Source organism: Dromiciops gliroides, chromosome 1 (genome assembly GCF_019393635.1).
Source record: "Dromiciops gliroides isolate mDroGli1 chromosome 1, mDroGli1.pri, whole genome shotgun sequence".
NCBI classification, from domain to species: Eukaryota; Metazoa; Chordata; class Mammalia; order Microbiotheria; family Microbiotheriidae; genus Dromiciops; species Dromiciops gliroides.
This window is the reverse complement of record NC_057861.1, coordinates 630,203,648-630,225,496: the sequence shown is the minus strand read 5'-3', so window position 1 is coordinate 630,225,496 and position 21,849 is coordinate 630,203,648. Positions and strand designations below refer to the sequence as shown.

The following is a 21,849-nucleotide window of genomic DNA, read 5'->3' as shown; positions in this document are numbered from 1 at the left end:
CACATGGCTCCAAGCTAATTGGCCAGCATCACCCAAATCCATTGGTTCACTAGATTTGAGGGCGTTCCATGAGTAGAAAGTGCTGAGGTCAGAGTTCAGATCCTCTGGTGGGAACAAGGCTTTCAAGGTAGGTGTGGTTTTGAGTGAGGTAACTTCCTGACTCGGGGCTGACCTTAAGAAAGGTCTCCCAGGCTCTCTCAGCAGGGGGACCCCTGGAAGTCCCCAAATCCCTATTATTAATACTTTTCTCACATCTTTCCTGTGTGACTCACATGTCCTCCCTCCCGTAAGTTTAGCATAAGGATCCACCTAGCCTCATGTGTGTTGGGGAAAGGGAGTTCCTCACTTCTTTTTTTTTTTTGCCATTGTGAAGATACCAGTTGGGCAGTCCAGCGGTAATACTTTGCTTTTCCCACAAGGCCAAGCTGTCCTTATTTTTCTAAAATTTCGGGGCAGCTTGGTGGCGCAATGGATAAAGCACTGGCCTTGGATTCAGGAGGACCTGAGTTCAAATCCAGCCTCAGGCACTTGACAATTACTAGCTGTGTGACCCTGGGCAAGTCACTTAACCCCAATCGCCTCACCAAAAAAAAAAATTCACTGATGATATCATTTATACCCAAGAATGGCTAAATTAATTGCTTATGGTTAAACTATCAATAGAATTAAAATAAAGACACTACCTAAATTTAGTCAGTTCTATACTAATCAAACTAACAAGGGGGTGCTTTATAGAACTAGATACAATAATAAATTTTATTTGGAGGAACAAATGACCTATATTGTCAAAAGAAATAATGAAAAAAAAGTAGGAAAGAAGGGACAATAGCACTTCCAGATCTCAAAGTTTGCTATAAAGCAATAATTATCAAAATTATCTGGTATAATTGTTTAAAATGGAAATTAGATTAGTGGAGCATACTGTATAAGGAAAAGTCAGAAACAACTGAAGTAATCTAACCTAGGATTACAGTGTTGGATGTACCTAAGAACACATTTATAAGATTTTTAATTGGAAGTTACCTCTAAGATCATCGAGTCAATATCTGTTTTAATTCTTGGGCAACTCTGGCAATCTAAAACTTTAAGCCACGCCACGTCACTAGTAGAATACCGCAATTAAAAGATGGCGCTTCATTTCAAGTCTGGGGTCATTAAAGAAACCCAGGACGTTTCCCACTCCCAATTAACCTTGTTTCAATTCTGGGCCCCATAGTAATAGCGATAGGCTACTACGGAGTCATAACGAGATCCACATGGAAAGTAGGTAGGAAAAGGACTCCGGAAGAAAAAGTAAAAAGAGGATGAGGAGAGGGCTGGTATTAGTCACTAACTCCGCACTGGCAGCTGGATGATGGGTACAGTGTCTAGAGTCACAGAAACCTGAATGCAAATCCAGCCGCAGCCACTCACTGCTCTGTCAGCCTGGGCAAGCCACTTAACCTCTGCCTGAGTTTTCTCATCCGCAAAATGGGGATACTCACAGTCCCTACACACCAGGGGTGTTGTGTAAGTGAGATACTATTTCTCTGCAAACCTTCAAGCGCTCTCTTGTGTTTGCTGGATTTAGAAATGTACCCCAAAGTCACAGGTATCAAAGCTACCTGGTACTGGGGGGAGGGTGGGTGTAGACAGAGAAGCAGGCGAATGGAACGGAAGAGCGAACCCCAAGTGCTGAAGAAGTCGGTGTGGGATAAACACCTACGCCCAAACCCTGGAGAAAGTCAGTGGTCCGCAGGGCAGGTGGACCAAGAGGCCGGCCTTTGCACCCGCGCCCACAGGGAGCCCCGCGAGTCGGGGAGCTTGGACGGGAGGGTCACTTTCCGAAAGGCGGCCGATGCCAAGGGCCAGACCGCCAGCCGCGGCTGCTTCTCCTCGGAGCCAGGTCGACCCCCGGCCTCCCCCTCCTCCCCCGCGATGACGTCACCGGCGGGGGACCAGCCCGATTTCCCGGCGCCAAACTCCATCCAGGGGTTTCTCGGCCTCACCCGCACCGTCATCTTCCCTGTGGGTAAAGGAGGTAAGGAGGTGGGAGGGGCTCCCCTTCTTCTAGGTGGAGGAGCTAGGACTCGCTTAACACACGGAGCTCCTGGAGGACAATTCCCTTAGAGGGAGGACTTCAGCAAGCATCTCCAGCTGCTGCTCACAGGATGTCATGGAAGTTTGTACGGGTTGTCTCTGGACTACGATTCCCAGAGGCCTTCAGGGCTTCGGGACGTCCATTTTTCCCTCGGGCGGCGCCGTTCTCGGGGGACCCGGAGCCAGCTTCCTTTCTCTGCTGGACTCTGAGCCTTGAGCTCCCTCACTCAGTGAAACCTTTAAGTGGTAGCTCTGGCTGCAGCGCGCCCGTGTACTGTAGACCTACGTATGCCCTCTTGTGTAGAGCCAGCCCCGGGCCGGAGCATGGACTCTGATGGAGTCACGTGTCGCCCAAGCCCGTCTCTATAGCAACCACTTGACAGTGGGCCGTCTGTCTCAATCACCCGGGAAATGTAGTCCGGAAGTGTAAGTGAGAACAGGGTCTGGGCTGTGGAGTAGGGGTAGGGGGTGGGATCATTACAGGGGTGAGTACTCCCTCAAGTCCTTAAGAGTTCAGAGAAATCTCGATCCGTGTGTCCGTTTAGAGGCCTGCGATTTTGCCAGTTGTTTTCCCTTGAATGGTGGGGATAGGGATGGAATAAATCATAAGCGTTTATACGGCGCGTATTATGTGCCAAGCCCTTTACAGTTATTGTCTTATTTGGTCCTCACAACAACCCTGGCATGCATTTACTATTATTATCCCCACTTTACAGTTGAGGAAACTGGGGCAAGCAGGTTCAGTAACTCGCCCATGCTCACACAGCTAGTGTCCGAAGCTGAACTTGAACTCTGGTTTTCCTGACTCCAGGTTCAGAGCTCTATGTACTACAACAGCTAGTTGCCTGGGCAGCAACCATAAGAGGCATGATCTGAATCCAGATCCTTTGTCTTGACAGCCGGTGCTCTTTCCACTGTAATCAGGAATCTGGGTTCTTCTGGGTCCATCAATCATTTTCTGTCACCTTGGCAAGTGGCCTCATTTTGGTCCTTAGTTTATCAAATGCTATCCCTCTGCTTATAATACTGTTATTTTTGTAATAAATAATGTCGGTATATTCTGATTGGTTTTTGTATATCACAATAGAAAAAAAGATACAGAATTGCTTAGGAATTATTTGGTTAACATTTTTAGTGTTACTTTTAGTGTTTCTTCCTGTCATATTTTATAATGAATTATCCTCCTGACTGACATTCATTAATTTGTCTGCGTTCTTTTTTTGGCAGGGCAATGGGTTTAAGTGACTTGCCCAGGGTCACACAGCTGGTAAGTGTCAAGTGTCTGAGGCCACATTTGAACTCAGGTCTTCCTGAATCCAGGGCCAGTGCTTTATCCACTGGGCCATCTACCTGTCCCTGTCTACGTTCTTAAATAGCATTTATTATATTATTACTTGGTGGTCACCATGGTTTCTTTTATTTTAGGGGTATCCTTGAAGAGCAGCCCAAGAGAAATTTCTTAGAAGTATAGACCCCTCTGGAGATCTCATTTAAAAAACAACAACAACAACAACAAAACACCACAATAACTTATATAAGCTCAAATGGCTCTTGAATGCAGAGATACTGCAGCCCTGAGACCTGAGAATCCAGTAGGGAAAGAGAGACTTCAAATAGTAAAGGTAGAGAAAGAAGAGGATTATGTATGGGAGGAAAAAGGAAGCCAGAAGAGAAACAGCACTCCTAGACAGGAGTTCTTCCGCCTGCGGTTCCGGCACTTTGGCTACAGTGACACACCTGGACCCCGAGAGGCTCTGAGCAAACTCCGGGAACTTTGCCATCAGTGGCTAAGACCAGAGATCCACACGAAGGAGCAGATTCTGGAGCTGTTAGTCCTGGAACAGTTCCTGACCATTTTGCCAGAGGACCTGCAGACCTGGGTGGGAGATCAGCATCCAGAGAGTGGAGAGGAGGTGGTAACGGTGCTGGAAGATTTGGAGCGAGAGCTTGGTGAACCAGGACGTCAGGTGGGAAAGAGGCAGGTGTGATTTATTGTGGGGGAATGGGGTTATGTTGTCTCCTCTGTTAGATTGTGAGCTTCTTGGGAGCAGGGACTGCTTTTTGCCTTTCTTTGTATCCTCAACATTTAACACAGTGCCTGGCACATAGTAGATTGCTAATAAATACTAGCTGACAGATTTGAAATTTGTAGGTGTTGATAAGCTCAGCAAAGGAGAGAAGGTAGCAAAAGCTGAAGGCCTTTGTGTGAGACACCTTACATTTAGCAAGGGTTGTCAAACTGCAGCCCTCGGCTTGCTCTTGTAGACCCAAGGTGCATTAAGTGTGGCTTATATGTTTTTAAATAAAATGCTGTTGTCTTTAAAAATGTAAAAACTATTATTACCTCCAAGGGCAGGCCATAGAAATCAGAGGAGAGAGAGGAAGAGGAATGGTGAGCAGGAGACTCTTGAGAGTACAGTGTCTAGGGAGGAAGGAAAGAAGGAGAGGGTTAGGGAGCAGGTTTCCTGTGTCAAATGCTGCAGAGATCAAGGCTGACAAATCAGAAGGTGGTCACTGGATTGGTGGGTAGACAAGCCAGAGTAGTATGAAAGGGCAGGTAATGAGGAAGAAGAAATGAATGTAGTTCATTCTTTCTTGAAATTTGACACCGAAGAGGAGGAAAGAAGGTGGAGTGGTCACTTGAAAGAAGTAGCAATGGCAGTAGAAAGTTTTTGTCTTCCAGATAAGGGAGGTTAAACAGGGTTTGTAGGTGGGAGGAAAGAGCTTGCTGAGAGAAAGAGAAACTTAATAATAATAGCTAGTATGTATAGATTGCTCGAAGTTTTGCGAAGTGCCCTCTACTCACCTGTTATCTCATTTAGTGCTGACAACAAGCCTGTGATCACAGTGACCTTCCCAGGGTCAGAGAGCCAGAAGTGTGTGAGGCAGGATTCCTCCTCAGATCTTGTTGATTCCATTATGGAAAGGATTATCATAATCCTGGAGGAGGCAAGAGGGATGGGGTCAAAATGCTCAGTGGAGTGAGTCTTGGCAAAGAGGAAGGCCACCTGTTTCTTTGAGCCACGAGGGAAGAAAGATGGGTGAGGTAGAGAGAAGTTTTGAAGTGAGGAGGAAGAGAGAAGTTGAGGAGTTTTAGGTCAGATGACAGTCTTCTCAGGCTAAGTAGGAAGGGGAGATCATCTGTGATTAGGGAAGGGGGTAGGAAGTGAAGCTGGGGACTTGGGGGAAGTAGAAGAAATGTGGGGAATGTGATAGGGAGTAAGTTGTAGTGAGAGACCCAGCCTGCTGTCGGCATGGTTGTTTTAGACCTACTCTCCCGCTGGGCACACTTTGTGACTTCTTACCAGCCAAGTGTTATTCAGGCTTGGGGATGGGTCAGTATGGAAGGTGAAAGGGGCAAAAGACCTAGGGTGATGCCTAATGTTATTGAACTAACTGACCCATGGGGCTCAAGGCTGGGTAGAGCCAGAGCAGCAGGGAAGGTAGAGGGGACTGAATGAATGTCTTTGTGATTATGGGGAGCAGGTTTGGTAGGAATGGAGAGGTGGAGAGTTAGATTGTGATCAGAGAAGGGAATTTAAGAGTTGCAGACTAGAGTTGGAGCAGTGCCAAATATTGCAGAGGCCTAAGGTATGATTCATCTAACCTGGTAGATAAATAAAATAGAATGGAGATGTCGGAGGTTGAGGATTCATGAAGTCGCATATTTAAAATAGAAAAGATCCTGGTTTCCCTTTTCACTTGTCCAAGGTACTTTTTTTTTTTGGGGGGGGTGAGACAATGAGGGTTAAGTGACTTGCCCAAGGTCACACAGCTAGTAAGTGTCAAGTGTCTGAGGCTGGATTTGAACTCAAGTCCTCCTGAATCCAGGGCCGGTGCTTTATCCATAGCTCCACCTAGCTGGCCCTCCAAGGTACTTTAATGTACATATTTAAGATCCTGCTGTTCTGTGGAGCTCACAGTCAGATGTAAGAACATGTAAACGTATGACAAACTAAATGACACATGAGCACTGAGTAACAGCGTAAGAAATTAAAATATATGTCACATGATTAATTCCCAAATAATTGGCAATCTGAACTTCTGGGTGATTCTAGAATTATCACAAAGGGTTTGAAAATCCATATTCATACTGTCATTTTGATACTTAGTTTTAGCAAAATATGCCCTGTGAGGGGGGAGGGGTCCATAATTTTTTTCTATTAAAAAGGGGTTCTGATGCTTTGGAATCCCTGTATAGACCATACATTTTCAAATTCAGAGGACTATGAAATGTCAGTTGGATCAGTCTGAGAACGTTTGCTGGAAGGTGCATAGACCCTGAACTGATCTTACAGGAGAAATATTTATGTATATATGTACATATATATATACACACGTATGTAAACACACATACATATATGTAATACACGCATACATATGTGTATATACATACACATATGTACACACACACACACACACACACATATATATATCCACCCCTCCTCCCCACCATGTTTCAGGCAGAAGGAATAACGTGAATAAAGGTAGGAAGTCAGACAGATACTGCATACAGTATTTAGAGGTTCCTTGACTACTTTGGGATGGTGGATTCTTATAGTTAGTTTATTGTTTAAGATAAGATTAGAAATAAAACAAGGGTCTTCCATGACAGACTAAGGAGTTTGGACTTGAACAGTTGTATTGGGGAGCCAGTGAAGGTTTTTTTGAACTAAAACACAATTTTAGTATTATTAGTATTAGTATTATTCTGGTGATGTTGGTATGTTGACTTAGTGCTTAGTGAAGGGAGACTGGAGGCAGGGAGACCAATGATGTTGTACATTGTTGAGTATTTCCAGTGTTTTAAGTGCTATATATATGCTAGAGATTGTTGAGATGATAGGGATGCAAAGGCAGACATGAAGCAGTTTCTTTCCTAGGGGTGAGGGGAATGATCAGACTCTGAATTAGGCTGGGGGTAGGGGAAATTAGAAAGGAAAAAAAAAATTAGGATGGAAAATCAACAGGATTTGGTGAATGACTAAATATAAGGAGTTAGGGGGGAAAATCAGGGATGACTGAGGTTTTTTCACTGGTTGGTTTAATTGCCAAATCTATATGAAAATAAATGAGTTCTCTGAGGGAGAGTGTGGAGAGAGAAAGAGTAGAAGGCAAAAGTTGAATCCAGATAAGCCTATTTGTAGGCATATAGAAAAGTACCATAGATGAACAAAGAGAAGTGGTCAGAAAGGTAGGAGAACAAGAATAGTGTTGGAATAGTTGCGGAAACTGAAGGAGGAAAGAGTTTTAGGAAGGAGAAGGTAGTTATCAGTCCCAAAATGTGGTAAAAGATCAAAGAAGATGGAGACTGAAAATAAACATGAAGTGAGAGGGAGGCTGATAGAGTTTGGAATGTGTTGAATTTAGAATCAGAGGTCCTGGGCTTAAATTCTATCTCTTCCACAAGCCATGTATTAGAGCAAGACCACTGTCTGGTCCAGTTTCCTCACCCTGTAAAATGAAATGGTTGGACTAGATGACTTTTAAGATTCCTTTCAGCTATTATATTCTATTAAAAGAAGGGAGGGGGGCAACTAGGTGGCTCAGTGGATAAAGCACCAGCCCTGGATTCAGGAGGACCTGAGTTCAAATCCAGCCTCAGGCACTTGACACTTACTAGCCGTGTGACCCTGGGCAAGTCACTTAACCCCCATTGCCCTGCAAAACCAAAAAACTCCACCCCCCCCCAATAAAACAAGGGAGGGAATCAGATTTTCCCAGCTTTTGTTCAGTCATTGTGTTCTATATAACAGACTGTACTTAGAGTTTATGCTTAAGAACAGTTACTTTGGGACAACATGGTTTTTCATAATTTCTTTTTTTCTTTTTTTTGCTGGGCAATGAGGGTTAAGTATCCGGGGTGACACAACTAGTAAGTGTCAAGTGCCTGAGGCCGAATTTGAACCCAGGTCCTCCTGAATCCAGGACTGGTGCTTTATCCACTGCGCTACCTAGCTGCCCCAGTTTTTCATAATTTCTAAAAGTTAAAGGAACCTTTTGGCTGTGGTAAGGTCTAGCAATAGTTTTATTGTTTGATTTTTGGTTGATTGTGGTAATATTACAATTTATTTTTAATTGGTAAAAATGATTAAATATAATTAGGAATCTATCCACAGTTATTTGAAGTTTTCTTGTACATTCATTTTACTAAATACTCAACCATTCATTGTTCAAATAGACATATAATAAAATTAAGTCAAACTTCAGAAGATTTCCTATTTATCAACAACAAAAATTTCAGTTGTAGTTAATTCTTTTTTTTTTTTTTAGTGAGGCAATTGAGGTTAAGTGACTTGCCCAGGGTCACACAGCTAGTTAAGTGTTAAGTGTCTGAAGCCAGATTTGAACTCAGGTACTCCTGACTCCAGGGTCGGTGCTCTATCCACTGCGTCACCTAGCTGCCCCTGTAGTTAATTCTTTCATGTGCCAATTCAGCCTTTCTCCTAAAAGGAGCAGACTGTTTAGTAATAAAAAGGACTCTCTGGAGTTGTTTTATTATTTTTGTCAATCTTATTACAGCTAATTCGATCTGACAAAACTCTGGCTCTTCCTCCCCTGGCCTGTATCTCTGTGCTTTCTTTCTATATTGATGTTTTTGTTTTCATGGTGATTCCTTTATAAGGCCAAACCTCTGTCATTATCTTCAGGTTGCATCAAGTACACAGAGAGAGGCAGGGGCCTGGGAGAAGATGGCACCTTTGAGAACAGCACAGGATGCAGCCAGTGTCCAGCTTCAGCCTAACAACACCCAGATCATGTGTGAGTCTTCAGAGCCCCAGTTCTTTCAGGAAAGAGGTGAGGAGCAAGGGGAAGGAAGAAGGAAGGAGTGTAGAGAAGTGAAGAGAACAGGGATTGTTTTTCAGTTAGCAGCGCCTCAGTTTCTTGTCCACAGTGCTTAAGAGGTAGCATGATATCTAGGATTTGGTATCAAAGGACATTGGTTTAATTGGCTTTGCCAATTCCAATCAGTGTGATTTTGGGCAAATTATGTAACTTGTCTGGGCCTTGGTTTTCTCTTCTGTAAAGTGAGGGGATCTTTCTTTTCTTTTTTCCTTTTTTCTTTTTTTTTCGGGGTAATGAAGGTTAAGTGACTTGCCCTGGGTCACACAGCTAGTAAGTATCAAGTGTTTGAGGTCAGATTTGAACTCCGGTTCTCCTGAATCCAGGGCCGGTGCTTTATCTATTGCGCCACCTTCAAGTCCCTTCCCATTTAAAATGGATGATTTCATGAAGCAGTTGAGGGATTTTTGTTTTGATTTAATATTTTATTTTCCCCCCAATTACATTTAAAAACAGTTTTAACATTCTTTTGTCAAATTTTGAGTTTCAGATTCTCTCCCTCATTCCTCTTGTTTGTGTGGAGAAGGCAAGCAATTTGACTTAGGTTATACATGTGTATTTGCAAAACGAATCATGCTGTGAAAGAAAATTCGGATAAATAAAAACAACAAGAAAAATAAAGAAAAAGTATCTTTCATTCAAGCTCCACCAGTTCTTTCTCTGGAGTTGGACAGCACCTTCCATCATAAGTCCTTCAGGGGATTTTTATTTTAAAGCCCAATCATCTCAGGTGTTATATTATTTTGTAACTTAGAAGGTCAGAATTGTCAACATCTTTAACTTTTCAGGGATAAGAGAAAATTACATCCCTGGTTCAATTATCCACAACAAATTTTGCTTTAGTTTTTTATTGACAGCATTACAAAGCTATTATACAGCTAGGTGGCGCAGTAGATAAAGCACTGGCCCTGGATTCAGGAGGACCTGGGTTCAAATGCAGCCTCAGACACTTGACACTAGCTGTGTGGGCTAGTCACTTAACCCTCACTGCCCTGCAAAAAAAAAAAAAAAAGCTATTATACCACCTCTACTTTGTGCTTTGTTGACATTAAGATAAGTTAACAAGCATTTGTTAAGCCCACACTGTGTGCCAGGCATTGTACTAAGTACTGAGTATATAAAGAAAGGCAAAAAACCAGTCCTTTCTCTCAAGAAGCTCACAGGCTAGTGGGAAAGACTGCATGAAAACAACTGTACAAACAAAATAGATTTATATGGAGTAACTTGGGGTTAATTGACAGAAGAAAGGCACTAGCCTAAGGGGACTGAGAAAATCTTCTTATAGAAAATGTTCCAGGATAGCCTGGAAATCAGGAGGCAGAGTTGAGGATGGAGACGATTCCAGGCACATGAGACACCAATGAGAATGCAAGGAGTGGGAAATTAATTGTTTCATTTGAGGAACAGCAAGGAGGCTGGTGTCACTGCATCACCAACATGTGCAGGCAGGTCAGGTTCAAGAAGACTGAAAAGAGTTGAGAACATTGTACACAATAACAGCAATATCGTAATAGTCAACTGTGAAAGAGTTAGCTGTTGTTGTTGATCAAAATACAATGATGCGAGCACCGGCCCTGGAGTCAGGAGTACCTGAGTTCAAATCCGGCCCCAGACACTTAACACTTACTAGCTGTGTGACCCTGGGCAAGTCACTTAACCCCAATTGCCTCACTAAAAAAAAAAAATACAATGATGCATGACAATTCCAAAAAACTCATGATGAAAAATGCTGTCCACTTCTGGAGAGAGAACTGATGACCTCTGTGAGCTTACTGAAGCATATATATTTTTTAAAAACTTTCTTTATTTTTCTTGCTTTTTTTCCCCCAACATGGCTAATATGGAGATATGTTTTGCATGACTTCAACTTCACATGTATATTGGGTATCATGTTGCTTGCCTTTTCAATGGGTGGGGGAAGGACTAGAGAGAGGGGGAGAATTTGGAACTGAAAATTAAAAAATTTATAAATAAACAAAAAAAAAGAATACTAGAAAGGTAGGAGGAGGCCAGGCTATCAAAGCTTTTAAAAGCCAGACAGATGATTTTCATATTTCATCCAGGAGGGGTCACTGGAGTTTGTTGAATAGAGTAGTGAAATGGTCAGATATAAGCTTTAGGAAGATCAGTCTAACAACTTACTGGAGGATAGATTAGAAGATGGGAAAACTGGGAGCAGGGAGATCAACCATAAAGCTACTACAATAGTCCAGGCATGAGGTGATGAGAACTTGTACCTGGGCAGTGGCAATGTCATTGGAGAGAAGGAGGCATGTACTAGAGCTGTTATAAAGATAAAAAGCACAGGACTTGGGGCAGCTAGGTGGTGCAGTGGATAGAGCATCGGCCCTGGAGTCAAGAGGACCTGAGTTCAAATCCGACCTCAGAAACTTAACACTTACTAGCTGTGTGACTCTGGGCAAGTCACTTAACCCCAATTGCCTCACTTTAAAAAAAAAAAAAAGGACAGGACTTGATAACTTTTTTGATTTGGGAGATGAGAATGAGTTTTAAGCCTGGGAAGGTGGTACTTTGGGTAGTAGTAATGAATGTTTTTTTTCCATCCTAAAACTTTTATTATTTTCCAGTTACATGTAAAAATAGTTTTCAACATTTGTTTTCCTAAGATTTTTAGTTCCAAAATTTTCTCCCACCCTCCCTTCCCTCTCCCCTCCCTAAGACAGAAAGCAATCTGATATATGCTATATATATACAATCACATTAAACATATTTCTGCATTACTCATGTTGTGAAAGAAGAATCAGAGCAAAAGGGAAAAACCTCAAAAAAGAGAAAAAAACAATAACGAAAAAGTAGAAACAGTATGGTTCAATATGCATTCAGAATCCACAGGTCTTTTTTTCTGAATGTAGAGAACATTTTCTTTTTTTTTTTTAATTAATAAAGTATTTTATTTTTTTCCGTTACATGTAAAGATAGTTCTCAACTTTTGTTTATACAAGATTTACAATTTCATATTTTTCCCCTCCCTCCCCTCCCTCCCCCCCTCCCCTAGACAGCAGGTAATCTTTTTTTTTTTAATTAATAAAGTATTTTATTTTTTTTTCCGTTACATGTAAAGATAGTTCTCAACTTTTGTTTATACAAGCTTTACAATTTCAGATTTTTCTCCCTCCCTCCCCTCCCTCCTCCCTCCCTTGGACAGCAGGTAATCTGATATAGGTTATATATATATAGACATAATAACATTAAACATATTTCTGCATTAGTCATGTTATAAGAGAAAAAATCAGAGCAATGATGAAAAACCTCAAAATAGAAAAAAACAACAGCATCAAACACAAAAGAAACAGTATGGTTCATTCAGCATCTATACTCCGCGGTTCTTTTTTTTTTCTTGGATTTGGAGATCCTCTTCCATCACAGGTTCCCTGGAACTCTTCTGTGCCATTGCATTGGTGAGAAGAATATAGTCTATCACAGTAGATCAACACTCAATGTTGATGATACTGTGTACAGTGTTCTTCTGGTTCTGCTCATCTCACTCATCATCAGCTCACGCAAGACCCTCGAGGTTTGTAGAGAACGTTTTCTATCATGAGTCCTTTGGAACTGTCCTGGATCATTACAGTGCTGAGAAGAGCCAAGTCTATCCCAGTTGATCATCACACAATGTTGCTGTTACCATGTACAATGTTCTCCTGGTTCTGCTCACTTCTCTCAGCATCAGTCTACTTAAGTCTAGTAGTAATGAATTTAGGGGAAATGATGTTGAGTTCAGTTTTGGACACGTTGAACTTAAGATGTCTATAGAACATTTGGTTTGACATGTTGGAGTATACAGGCACATATAGGCAGTTGGAGATGAGATATTGAAGGCCAGGAAAGAGGTTAGGGCTGGTTAGGTAGAACTTAGAATCATCAGACTAGAGATGATAATTGAACTATGGGAGCTGATTAGATCACCAAGAGAAATAGCAGCATACAGGGAGAAGAGAAGAGGGCACAGATTAGAGCCTTGGGGGATGCCTGTAGTTAGTGATGACCCAGATGCATGTCCAGCGAAAGAGACTGAGAAGGAACAGTCAGATAGGAGGAAACCAGGAGAGAGCAGTGTGAATAAAACCTAGAGAGGAGCAGACCAAGGAGAAGAATGTGATTGACATTGTCACAGGCTATAGAGAGGTCAAGAAGTATGAAGACTGAGAAAGGTCATTAGCTCTGACAATTAAGAGGTGGTTAGTAAACAGGGGAAAGCAGTTTCAGTTGAATGATGAGCTCAGAAGCCAGACTGCAGAGAGTTAAAAAGAGAGGGTGCCAGGAAAGGAAGTTGAGGCACTTAATGTAAAAGACCATCTCAAGGACTTTAGCTAGGAAAGGGAGGAGATGATAGTGAGGAGGTGAAAGGGAGGTAGGGTGACAGCGAAAATGGACACATCAAGTGAGGTTTTCTAAGGACCCAGGCAGCATAGCTTCATGATTTTCTCCACCTTCATTCAGCAGTGGGAGTGAAGGCAGAGGATGGATGATGGGAGTAACCTAAGGCCAAGCCTTGTACAGGTCAAGATCAGTGACAAGATGAGGACAAGGGATTCCAAAGAAGAAAAAAGGGGTCACAATGGGGAAGGCGCCCTGAGCTCCTCTTCTCCCTCCCCCAACTTTCTTTTATGTGTTGTCTTTGAGAGCAGGGCCTGTCTTTTGTCTGCTGGTATGTCAGCTTTGACACAGTGCGTTCCACTTCGAAGGCCCTTAATAAATGTTTATTGACTTGGGAGTCAGGGAGAGAGAGAGAGGGAGAGACAGAAAGAAAGATAGAAGAGGGCAGAAGAGGGGAGGAAAAGAAAAAGATTCCAGCAAGCCTTATGATCTAGTTCCCAAACTACCCATTTTATTCTTTCTGTCCTGGTAAGTCTGTAGCATACTCCAATGAGAATATTAATGCTGTTTCTGTGAAGAAAAAAAAATGTTAATACTGTATTCTGTGTTTTTGGCACAAGTCTCCAAGAAACAATTTAATTTAACATTAATATAATATCCAAGACATTTCTGGCTTGGAGAGAGTAATGTCCAAACTGGCATAGTTCTCCTTGTCCCACAATAGAACTCTTTAGCCCAGGAAGATTTGAGATAACATTTAGAGAAATTTGGAACAATGAAAAAATTGTAGATTAAAATTCAGTTTGGGGATTAACATTCTAAAGCAATAGTTAACATTCATCCTTTGTTGAACACTTCCCTGAGGTAGTCTCCTGGGATCAACACAAGGAGTCCCTTGGGCCCTCCCTGTCATAAGTATCTTAATCCCTTCTCAGTGGAAAAGGTCAGGTCTTGGCACTAGCTGCTGAGGGATGGGCCAATAGCTTAATTAAGAGGTGCTCCTCTTCTAAATTTTGGTTACCACCCTTAATCCTTTTCCCTAAGAGAGGCTCTGATCTAACCCACCTCAAACTTGTCTTCCTTATAAGGTTTTGTGTGTGTGTGTGTGTGTATTTTGTTTTGTTTTGTTTTTAGGCCAGAGAAATATTATTTCTTAATATTTTCAGTTTTACAAGAGCTTTTTTTTTAATGCTTCCACACTTCTCGGTGTCATGCTTCCCTCCTTTGTTTCTGGATTTCCTCACCCGAGTGTATTTTGTTAATACGCCATGATATACCGCCGCCATTACCTTTGCCTCAGTCTTTTTCCTGTCTTGTTGCTTTCAGATAAGGTCTACCTTTTCAGAGCCTGTTGTAAGCCTTGTTTCCCATCCAGCCAAGCTGGACCTGGAAGGTCAAATTTACCTCCTGAGGTGGGGTCTGTAATCTGCCTGGCTTACCTGTAACTTTTGCATTTATATATAGAGATTGGAGGCCATGGTGTTTTTCCTCCTCTTGGTTTTTTGTTTCCTATGATCTTCTCAGAGTTCTGAAATTCCTGAATATTGTTTTCCTTTACATAATCATGTAATCATGTAGATTGTTCTCTGGAGTTTCATTCTCTGTGAACCATTATTCATAAAAAGCCTTTCAAGCTTTTCTGAGTGCTTCATGCCGATAATTTCTTATGGCACAATCATATTCCATTATTTCCTTATATTACAATATGTTCAGGCATTCCTAAGGGGATGGGCACCCACTTCCTTCAAGTTCTTTGTTACAATAAAAAGTGCCGTAATAATATTTTTTATGAGACCATTCCCTCATTGTTAGCGTCCTATGTTTTTCTGATTTATCTCTTCTTATTGTTGCACACTGCTTCATATTTTGTGCTACAGTGCCTTCTCTGCCATCTTGCCTGCCTCCATCCCTTGGCACTTGTGTTTTCACTCTTGCTTCCTGTTACCATTTCCTTTAGATTGGGATGCTATTTGTGAAAGCTCACTGAAACACGTATAGACCGTATGCATGCCTTGCACAGCATATAATTTATTTTTGACTATTCTGTTTCTAAGAGGCTATGTGGCTTCATTAAAATAGTGATGAACTTAGAATCTGGATTTAAGGATTTAAGTCCAGCTCCACAACCTATTATGTGATCTTGGTCAAGTCACTGAATCTCTCCTGGCCTCAGTTTCCTCATCTGTAAAAGAGGGTTGAAATAGATTGCCTCTTTGTGGGTTTTTTGTTTGTTTGTTTGTTTGTTTTGCGGGGCAATGAGTGACTTGCCCAGGGTCACATAGCTAGTAAGTGTCTGATGTCGGATTTGAACTCAGATCCTCCTGAATCCAGGGCTGGTGCTTTATCTATTGTGCTACCTAGCTGCCCAAAATAGATTGCCTCTAGAGACCCTTTCTACTCTAAATCTATAATCATATCACCTCTCTTATCCTCAGTTTTCTAATGTATAGAAATTAGGATAATCATTCTTCCTGCTTACTCAAAGGGTTGTTGTAATAACCACAACAGGTAATGTATATAAAGGACTTTGGAGATGTGAACCCTTGTCAGTATCCGTTTTGAAAAGGTTCCTTTCTCCCAGCACACATGACATTTGTATTTTCTGTTGATCATTTCAGATTTTGAGACCAGTACCAAGTGGTCCCTTCCAAAGCAGGAACTTTCTGAAGAAGTAGACTCACAGGAGAGGATATATGGAAGATTTCCAGTGGATGTTTTCAAAGGATACAAGACTGGAGAAGCCTATGAATGTGAAAACACTTTGGACAAGCAACAAGGAAGCAAAATGGAGAAAGTAGATGGATCAGTTTCCCAGGATGGAAATTTTATCCCATCTGAAAAAATTCCCTTAGGAGAAAATGGCCATAAATATGAGTGCCTGGGTAGTTGTCATTTGAACTCAAATCTGGTTATAAAAAAAGTAGAGAAACCCCATTTATCTGCTACAGAAAACCAAAACTCTACACAGAATTCATCTTCTAATATACATCAAAGAGATCAAACTGTCAAGAAACCTTATGAATGTAATGAATGTGAGAAAACCTTTAAACAGAACTCAGATCTCAGAAAACATCAGAGAATTCATATGGGGGTGAAACCCCACAAATGTACTCAGTGTGGGAAGGCATTCAGCCAAGGATCTGATCTTAGGAAGCATCAAAGAATTCATACAGGAGAGAAACCCTATTCATGTGGTGAATGTGGAAAAGCTTTCAGGGGAAGTTCAGATCTTATTCAGCACCAGAGAATTCACACTGGAAATAAACCCTATGAATGTGGGGAATGTGGGGAAGCTTTTAGTAGGAGCTCACACCTTGTTCAACATCGAAGAATTCATACTGGAGAAAAACCTTATCACTGTAGGGAATGTGGGAAAGCCTTCAGTCAGAACTCTTCCCTTATTCAACATCAGAGAATTCATACTGGAGAGAAACCCTATAGGTGTAATGAATGTGGGAGAGCCTTTAATCAAAGCTCAGCTCTTACTCAACATCAGAGAATTCACACAGGAGAGAAGCCCTATGAATGTAAAGAATGTGGGAAAGCCTTCAGACATAGGTCTGGCCTTATGACACATCAGAGAGTACACACCAGAGTTTAACCTTGTGCATATTTTGAATATAAGGAATCTTCAGACAACTTTGTTTATTGTTACAAAACCTCAGAAAATGCATCCTAGGATCAAAATCCCATAACATAATAGTGAGTTCCTCAAGAGCAGAACCTTTGTTTGTCTTATTGTATATGGCTGTCACCTGAGTTCCATGTACTTATGAAACCTTTGTTAACATTTATTTTATGATTGACTAATTTATGTTTCTTGCTATTTGGTATTTAAAGTACTTACTGTTACTTTTGTCAATAGTTATCTTCTAAGGGAGACGGTATATGATTTTTGCCATTTCAGAAAGGATGGAATTCATATCCCAGGAAAACAAGGGGATCAGGACAGGTTTGGGTCGTCAGTGCCCCCTCCTCAGGATGTATAATATGGGCAGCTGAGTTCTTTGAAATGAAATGGGGAAGAGAAAGTCCAAGTAGATAGTCATTGGCCTAGAGGCCAGTCAAATGGCAACTAATTATGGTTCTCAGTGATTTTGACCTCTATCTTGGAAGAAGAGACTGGATCTTGAGGCCGGTGTAAAGTGTGTTCAGCATAATAAGTAGTCCTGATGTCAGTTATTGATTACCACCACCTCCCCTCTTCTTCCCTCAGCCAGAATTTATCTTATATCATGACCATTCACACCTTGAGGTCCCTGTCCTGAGAACCACAGCCCTCATTCTACCTGGCCCATTGGGACATCTCACTTCCTTACTGACATTCAAGAACAGAATGGTTAAGGTACTTCCCTTTTTCTCTCTGGTCGGTGCTGAAAAACCAGGATTTAAACTAGGAGTTTTTGGCTCAATTCCTAGAATAGGTACCTAGTCTATGGACACTCTGGGCTCTTCTGCCCCCGAGAAGGCATAAAAGACTCTATTCAGCTTCTTGGTCCCTGGAAGTCCCAATTTTCCATTGTACTGTGGGTTTGGCTTGAGTGACTTCATTTTCTTCTGATTTGTGACTCTGTAGACTTTTCCAACTATAGTGTTATAGTTGTCTCTGTAGCTTTCTTTGAACAGTCAGTGCCCTAAAAGCTACTGGTAGAGAGGAGTGGGTACACAGGTAGGCTATGTGCATGTATGTGCTCTGAACACATTTATCTTTATGGGCCAGCATTTTTTTTCCTTTGTGACCTCCTTTCCACAGCCTACGATAAAAGCTTACCCATATCCTCACTCTGAGCAGAGTAGAACTTGCCTTGATATATATATATATATACACATACATACATACACACATATATATACATACATACATATACATATATATACATACATACATATACATATACATACATACATATATCTATCTATCTATCTATCTATCTATATATCTATATATATATATCTCCATCCTGCTTTATGACACCAGTTGAGAATTTGGAACAAGGTGCTTTGGTAACTATACCAGCAGGGCTCAGCTTGGACAAGCTATGCAGCTCAAGGATAGGCCACCAGCAGGGATGCAATGGCAACTGATTAGTCCTGAATTCAGGTGTGGATAATGGACAAGGGGCAAGCATCCCTTCCACTAACCTAGAGAAATGGCATCTTAGCCATTTTGTGATAGAATGGTCAGTAGTCTCTGGATTTTAGACAAAGTAAGCTGTGGACCAAAATAAAACCCTAAAAGGTTTATGGCCCCAAATCTTCAGTCACTGTGCAATTAGAAGGACCATGGTGTTCTGATGGTGGGGTAGAGGGTTGGTGGCAGCTGGAGTATATAATAACTGTGAGGCATAGGGTTGAGATGGGAAGGCAGGCAGTTTAATCCTAAAATTGATTAATCTAGCTCCTGGTCATTAAATGCTATGATAGGGACAGCTAGGTGGCACAGTGGATAAAACCTTGGATTCAGGAGGACCTGAGTTCAAATCTGACTTCAGACACTTGCCACTTACTAGCTGTGTGACCCTGGGCAAGTCACTTAAGCCTCACTGCCCCGCAAAATAAAAACAAAGACAAAAAACAAAACCAAAATGTTATGATACATATTTTATTTTAATTTTTTTTTGTAAATTTTTTATTAATTTGAAACTTAAAATACAAAATGAAAAAAGAAAAAACATTTCCATGTACACAGCAGAACATGAGAGGATTGTATATAAAACAATAAATTTCCATTTAAAGAAAACCTACACAATAAAATACTACACATTGTCTTCAAAGCTACCTAACTTTTCTTTGCTTCCTTGTAGGTTTTCTTTTGTTCTCTCCTGTGCACCTTTTACTTTATTTTTTCCCTCCCTCCCCCCCATCCAAAAGGAGGCTAAAATTAAACTCATATATACGTATATATATACACACATACATATACATAGATATCTATAAACATAAATATATGCACTCACACTTACACACACACACACACACATATATATAAGGCCATACTATGCATATTTCTACATATTTCTCTGGAGGTGGATAGCATCTTCCTTCATAGGTCCAGATCTTTCCATGTTTTTCTAAATCAATCAGCTCATTATTTCCTGTATCACAACAGTATTCCAACACAATCATATCCTGTCTGAGAGATTGTCCATGAACTTTTTTCCCCCTCAATTTTCCATATTCCTTTTATTCTTGGCTACATTGGTTTTATTTATTCGAGGAAAATTTAATTAAAAATAACTGAGATTATCCATCTTACTCCTCAGTGCTCTTGCCTTCTAATATAGTTTAAGGTCTGATACTGCTGAATCTTCTTCCTTTACATCTTTTTTTCCCCTGGTTTCTTTAAAATTCTTGATCTTTTGTTCTTCTAAATGAACTGTTATTATTTTTTTTCTACTTTAGTAAGATTTTTTTTCTAGTAATTTCATCGGGATAGCACTGAATAAATAGGTTAGGTTAAATGGTATTTAAAAAATTATATTGGCTTTACCTACCCATGAACAATACGTGTTATTCCAATATGATACATATTTTAGATACTTGGTAGACCTGGACTGGGCAGGCCTCTCCTCCAAAGGTATGTTATTTTTCTGTGAAGAGACTAGGTGAGACATGAGAAGAGTGTAGAATTTGAGACTGAGAGAGGCAAGGGACCTATAAATCTCAGAAAAGTCATGGAATCACTGAGCCTAAGAGTCTGGCACCTCAGAAACTAATCTTGCCTGTATTTGGTTGAGAATCTACAATATTCATGACAAACCTGTGAGGATCTCTAGTCTGAGACAAACCCTTCTCTGGTACATCTCTAATGTTGGGAAGTTTTTACAGACATCAGATGTAAATTTGTCTGCAGATTCTGCCCCTGGGGCCCTGCTGATTAAATCTAATCCTTCTTTCACATGACAGGCCTTCAGATACTCAAAGACAGTTACGTTACTTCAGCAGATCCTCATGGGTGTTTTCTCCAGTCTTGTGTCTTGGGTGCCCTCTTCTGGACATGCCACATCTTGTCTATTGTGTCTCCTTGCCTCAGTAGAGGCAATGAACTTAGGCTGGCAAGATTCCATTCTTTATTCTTGATAAAGCTATGCTGGCACCTAGAATTGAACATCATACTCCAGATGTGGTCCATTAGAGCCAAGGGCAGCAGAACCTTTACCCTCTCGATTGACACTGATCCTGTCAGTGAAGCTTAGTGTAGCATTGGCTTTTTTGACTGCTGTCACAGTGTTGACTCTTATTGGACTTGTGGTCCACTGGAACCTCCAGATGTGTGTGTGTGTGTGTGTGTGTGTGTGTGTGTGAACTGATACTTCCCCTTCATCTTATTTGACTCAAGCTATTATGTTATCTTGAGAAAGGTCTTTTTGTAAACTAACTCTTGTCACCCAACAGAATAGGTATTCTGTCATCAACAAATTTGATAAACATAATCTCTATTTTTTTTTTTTTTGCAGGGCAATGGGGGTTAAGTGACTTGCCCAGGATCACACAGCTAGTAAGTGTCAAGTGTCTGAGGCCGGATTTGAACTTAGGTACTCCTGAATGCAGGGCTGGTACTTTATCCACTGCACCACCTAGCTGCCCCAGTCTCTATGTCTTATTACAAAGTATTGACAACAATATTGAAGAATTTAAGACTAAGGACAGATAGCTGAGACAATCCAATGGACATCCCCTTACAAGCTAATTAATGGCTACTTTTTGGACCAGTCAGATCCACTTGACTACTAATACATAGCTCACACCTCTCCATCTTGACCTCAAAGATAATGTGAGATTTTTCATTAAATGTTTTGCTCAAATCCAACAATTTCAGTAAACTGCATCTACATCATTCCCCTGATCTACATGTCTAGTTACCTTCAATAGAGGTAGTGAGCTTAGTCTGGCAAGACTCCATTCTTTATTCTTTTTTTTTTTTAGCATGTTTGCTATTTTGTATGGATCACCTTTCAAGTATTTATTTATTTATTTTGTGAGGCAATTGGGGTTAAGTGACTTGCCTAGGGTCACACAGCTAGTAAGTGTTAAGTGTCTGAGGCCGGATTTGAACTCAGGTACTCCTGACTCCAGGGCCGGTGCTCTATCCACTGCACCATCTAGCTGCCCCCATTCTTTATTCTTGATAAAGCTATTCTGGCTTTTGGTGATCTTTGCTTCTCATTCTCAGTGCTTGCAAACTATCCCTTTAAGAGTGTTTTAGAGGGGCAGCTAGGTGGCGCAGTGATTAGACACCAGCCCTGGAGTCAGGAGTACCTGAGTTCAAATCCGGCCTCAGACACTAACACTTACTAGCTGTGTGACCCTGGGCAAGTCACTTAACCCCAATTGCCTCACTTAAAAAAAAAAGAGTGTTTTAGAATGTCATTAGGGGGGCAGCTAGGTAGCTCAGTGGATAAAGCACCAGCCCTGGATTCAAGAGGGCCTGAGTTCAAATCTGGCCTCAGACACTTGGCACTTACTAGCTGTGTGACCCTAGGCAAGTCACTTAACCCCAATTGCCTCACAAAAAAAAAGAATATTGTTAGGAAAAAAGTCAAGCTCTCAGCATGGTTTTTGCAGACTCCAATCTCATCTCTTTTTGAA

At 41.3% G+C, this 21,849-nt stretch overlaps 1 protein-coding gene across 1 annotated transcript; it reads left to right on the top strand.

Annotated features, from left to right (window-relative positions):
• The first annotated feature begins 1,346 nt into the window (after positions 1–1,346).
• On the top strand, positions 1,347–18,043 carry LOC122734876 (zinc finger and SCAN domain-containing protein 30-like). Its single transcript, XM_043976031.1, has 5 exons — positions 1,347–2,020; positions 3,307–3,346; positions 3,505–4,046; positions 8,730–8,877; positions 15,879–18,043. Exons 3-5 carry the CDS (start codon positions 3,624–3,626, stop codon positions 16,859–16,861), a joined length of 1,554 nt encoding a protein of 517 aa, XP_043831966.1. The 5' UTR covers positions 1,347–2,020; positions 3,307–3,346; positions 3,505–3,623; the 3' UTR covers positions 16,862–18,043.
• Positions 18,044–21,849: the final 3,806 nt, after the last annotated feature.

Coding starts and splice junctions, on each gene's coding strand:
- LOC122734876 (XM_043976031.1), top strand. CDS start 3,624: ATGGCTCTTGAATGCAGAGATACTGCAGCCCTGAGACCTGAGAATCCA. Junction 4,047..8,729: donor TTGGTGAACCAGGACGTCAG/GTGGGAAAGAGG, acceptor CATTATCTTCAG/GTTGCATCAAGTACACAGAG. Junction 8,878..15,878: donor CCAGTTCTTTCAGGAAAGAG/GTGAGGAGCAAG, acceptor TGATCATTTCAG/ATTTTGAGACCAGTACCAAG.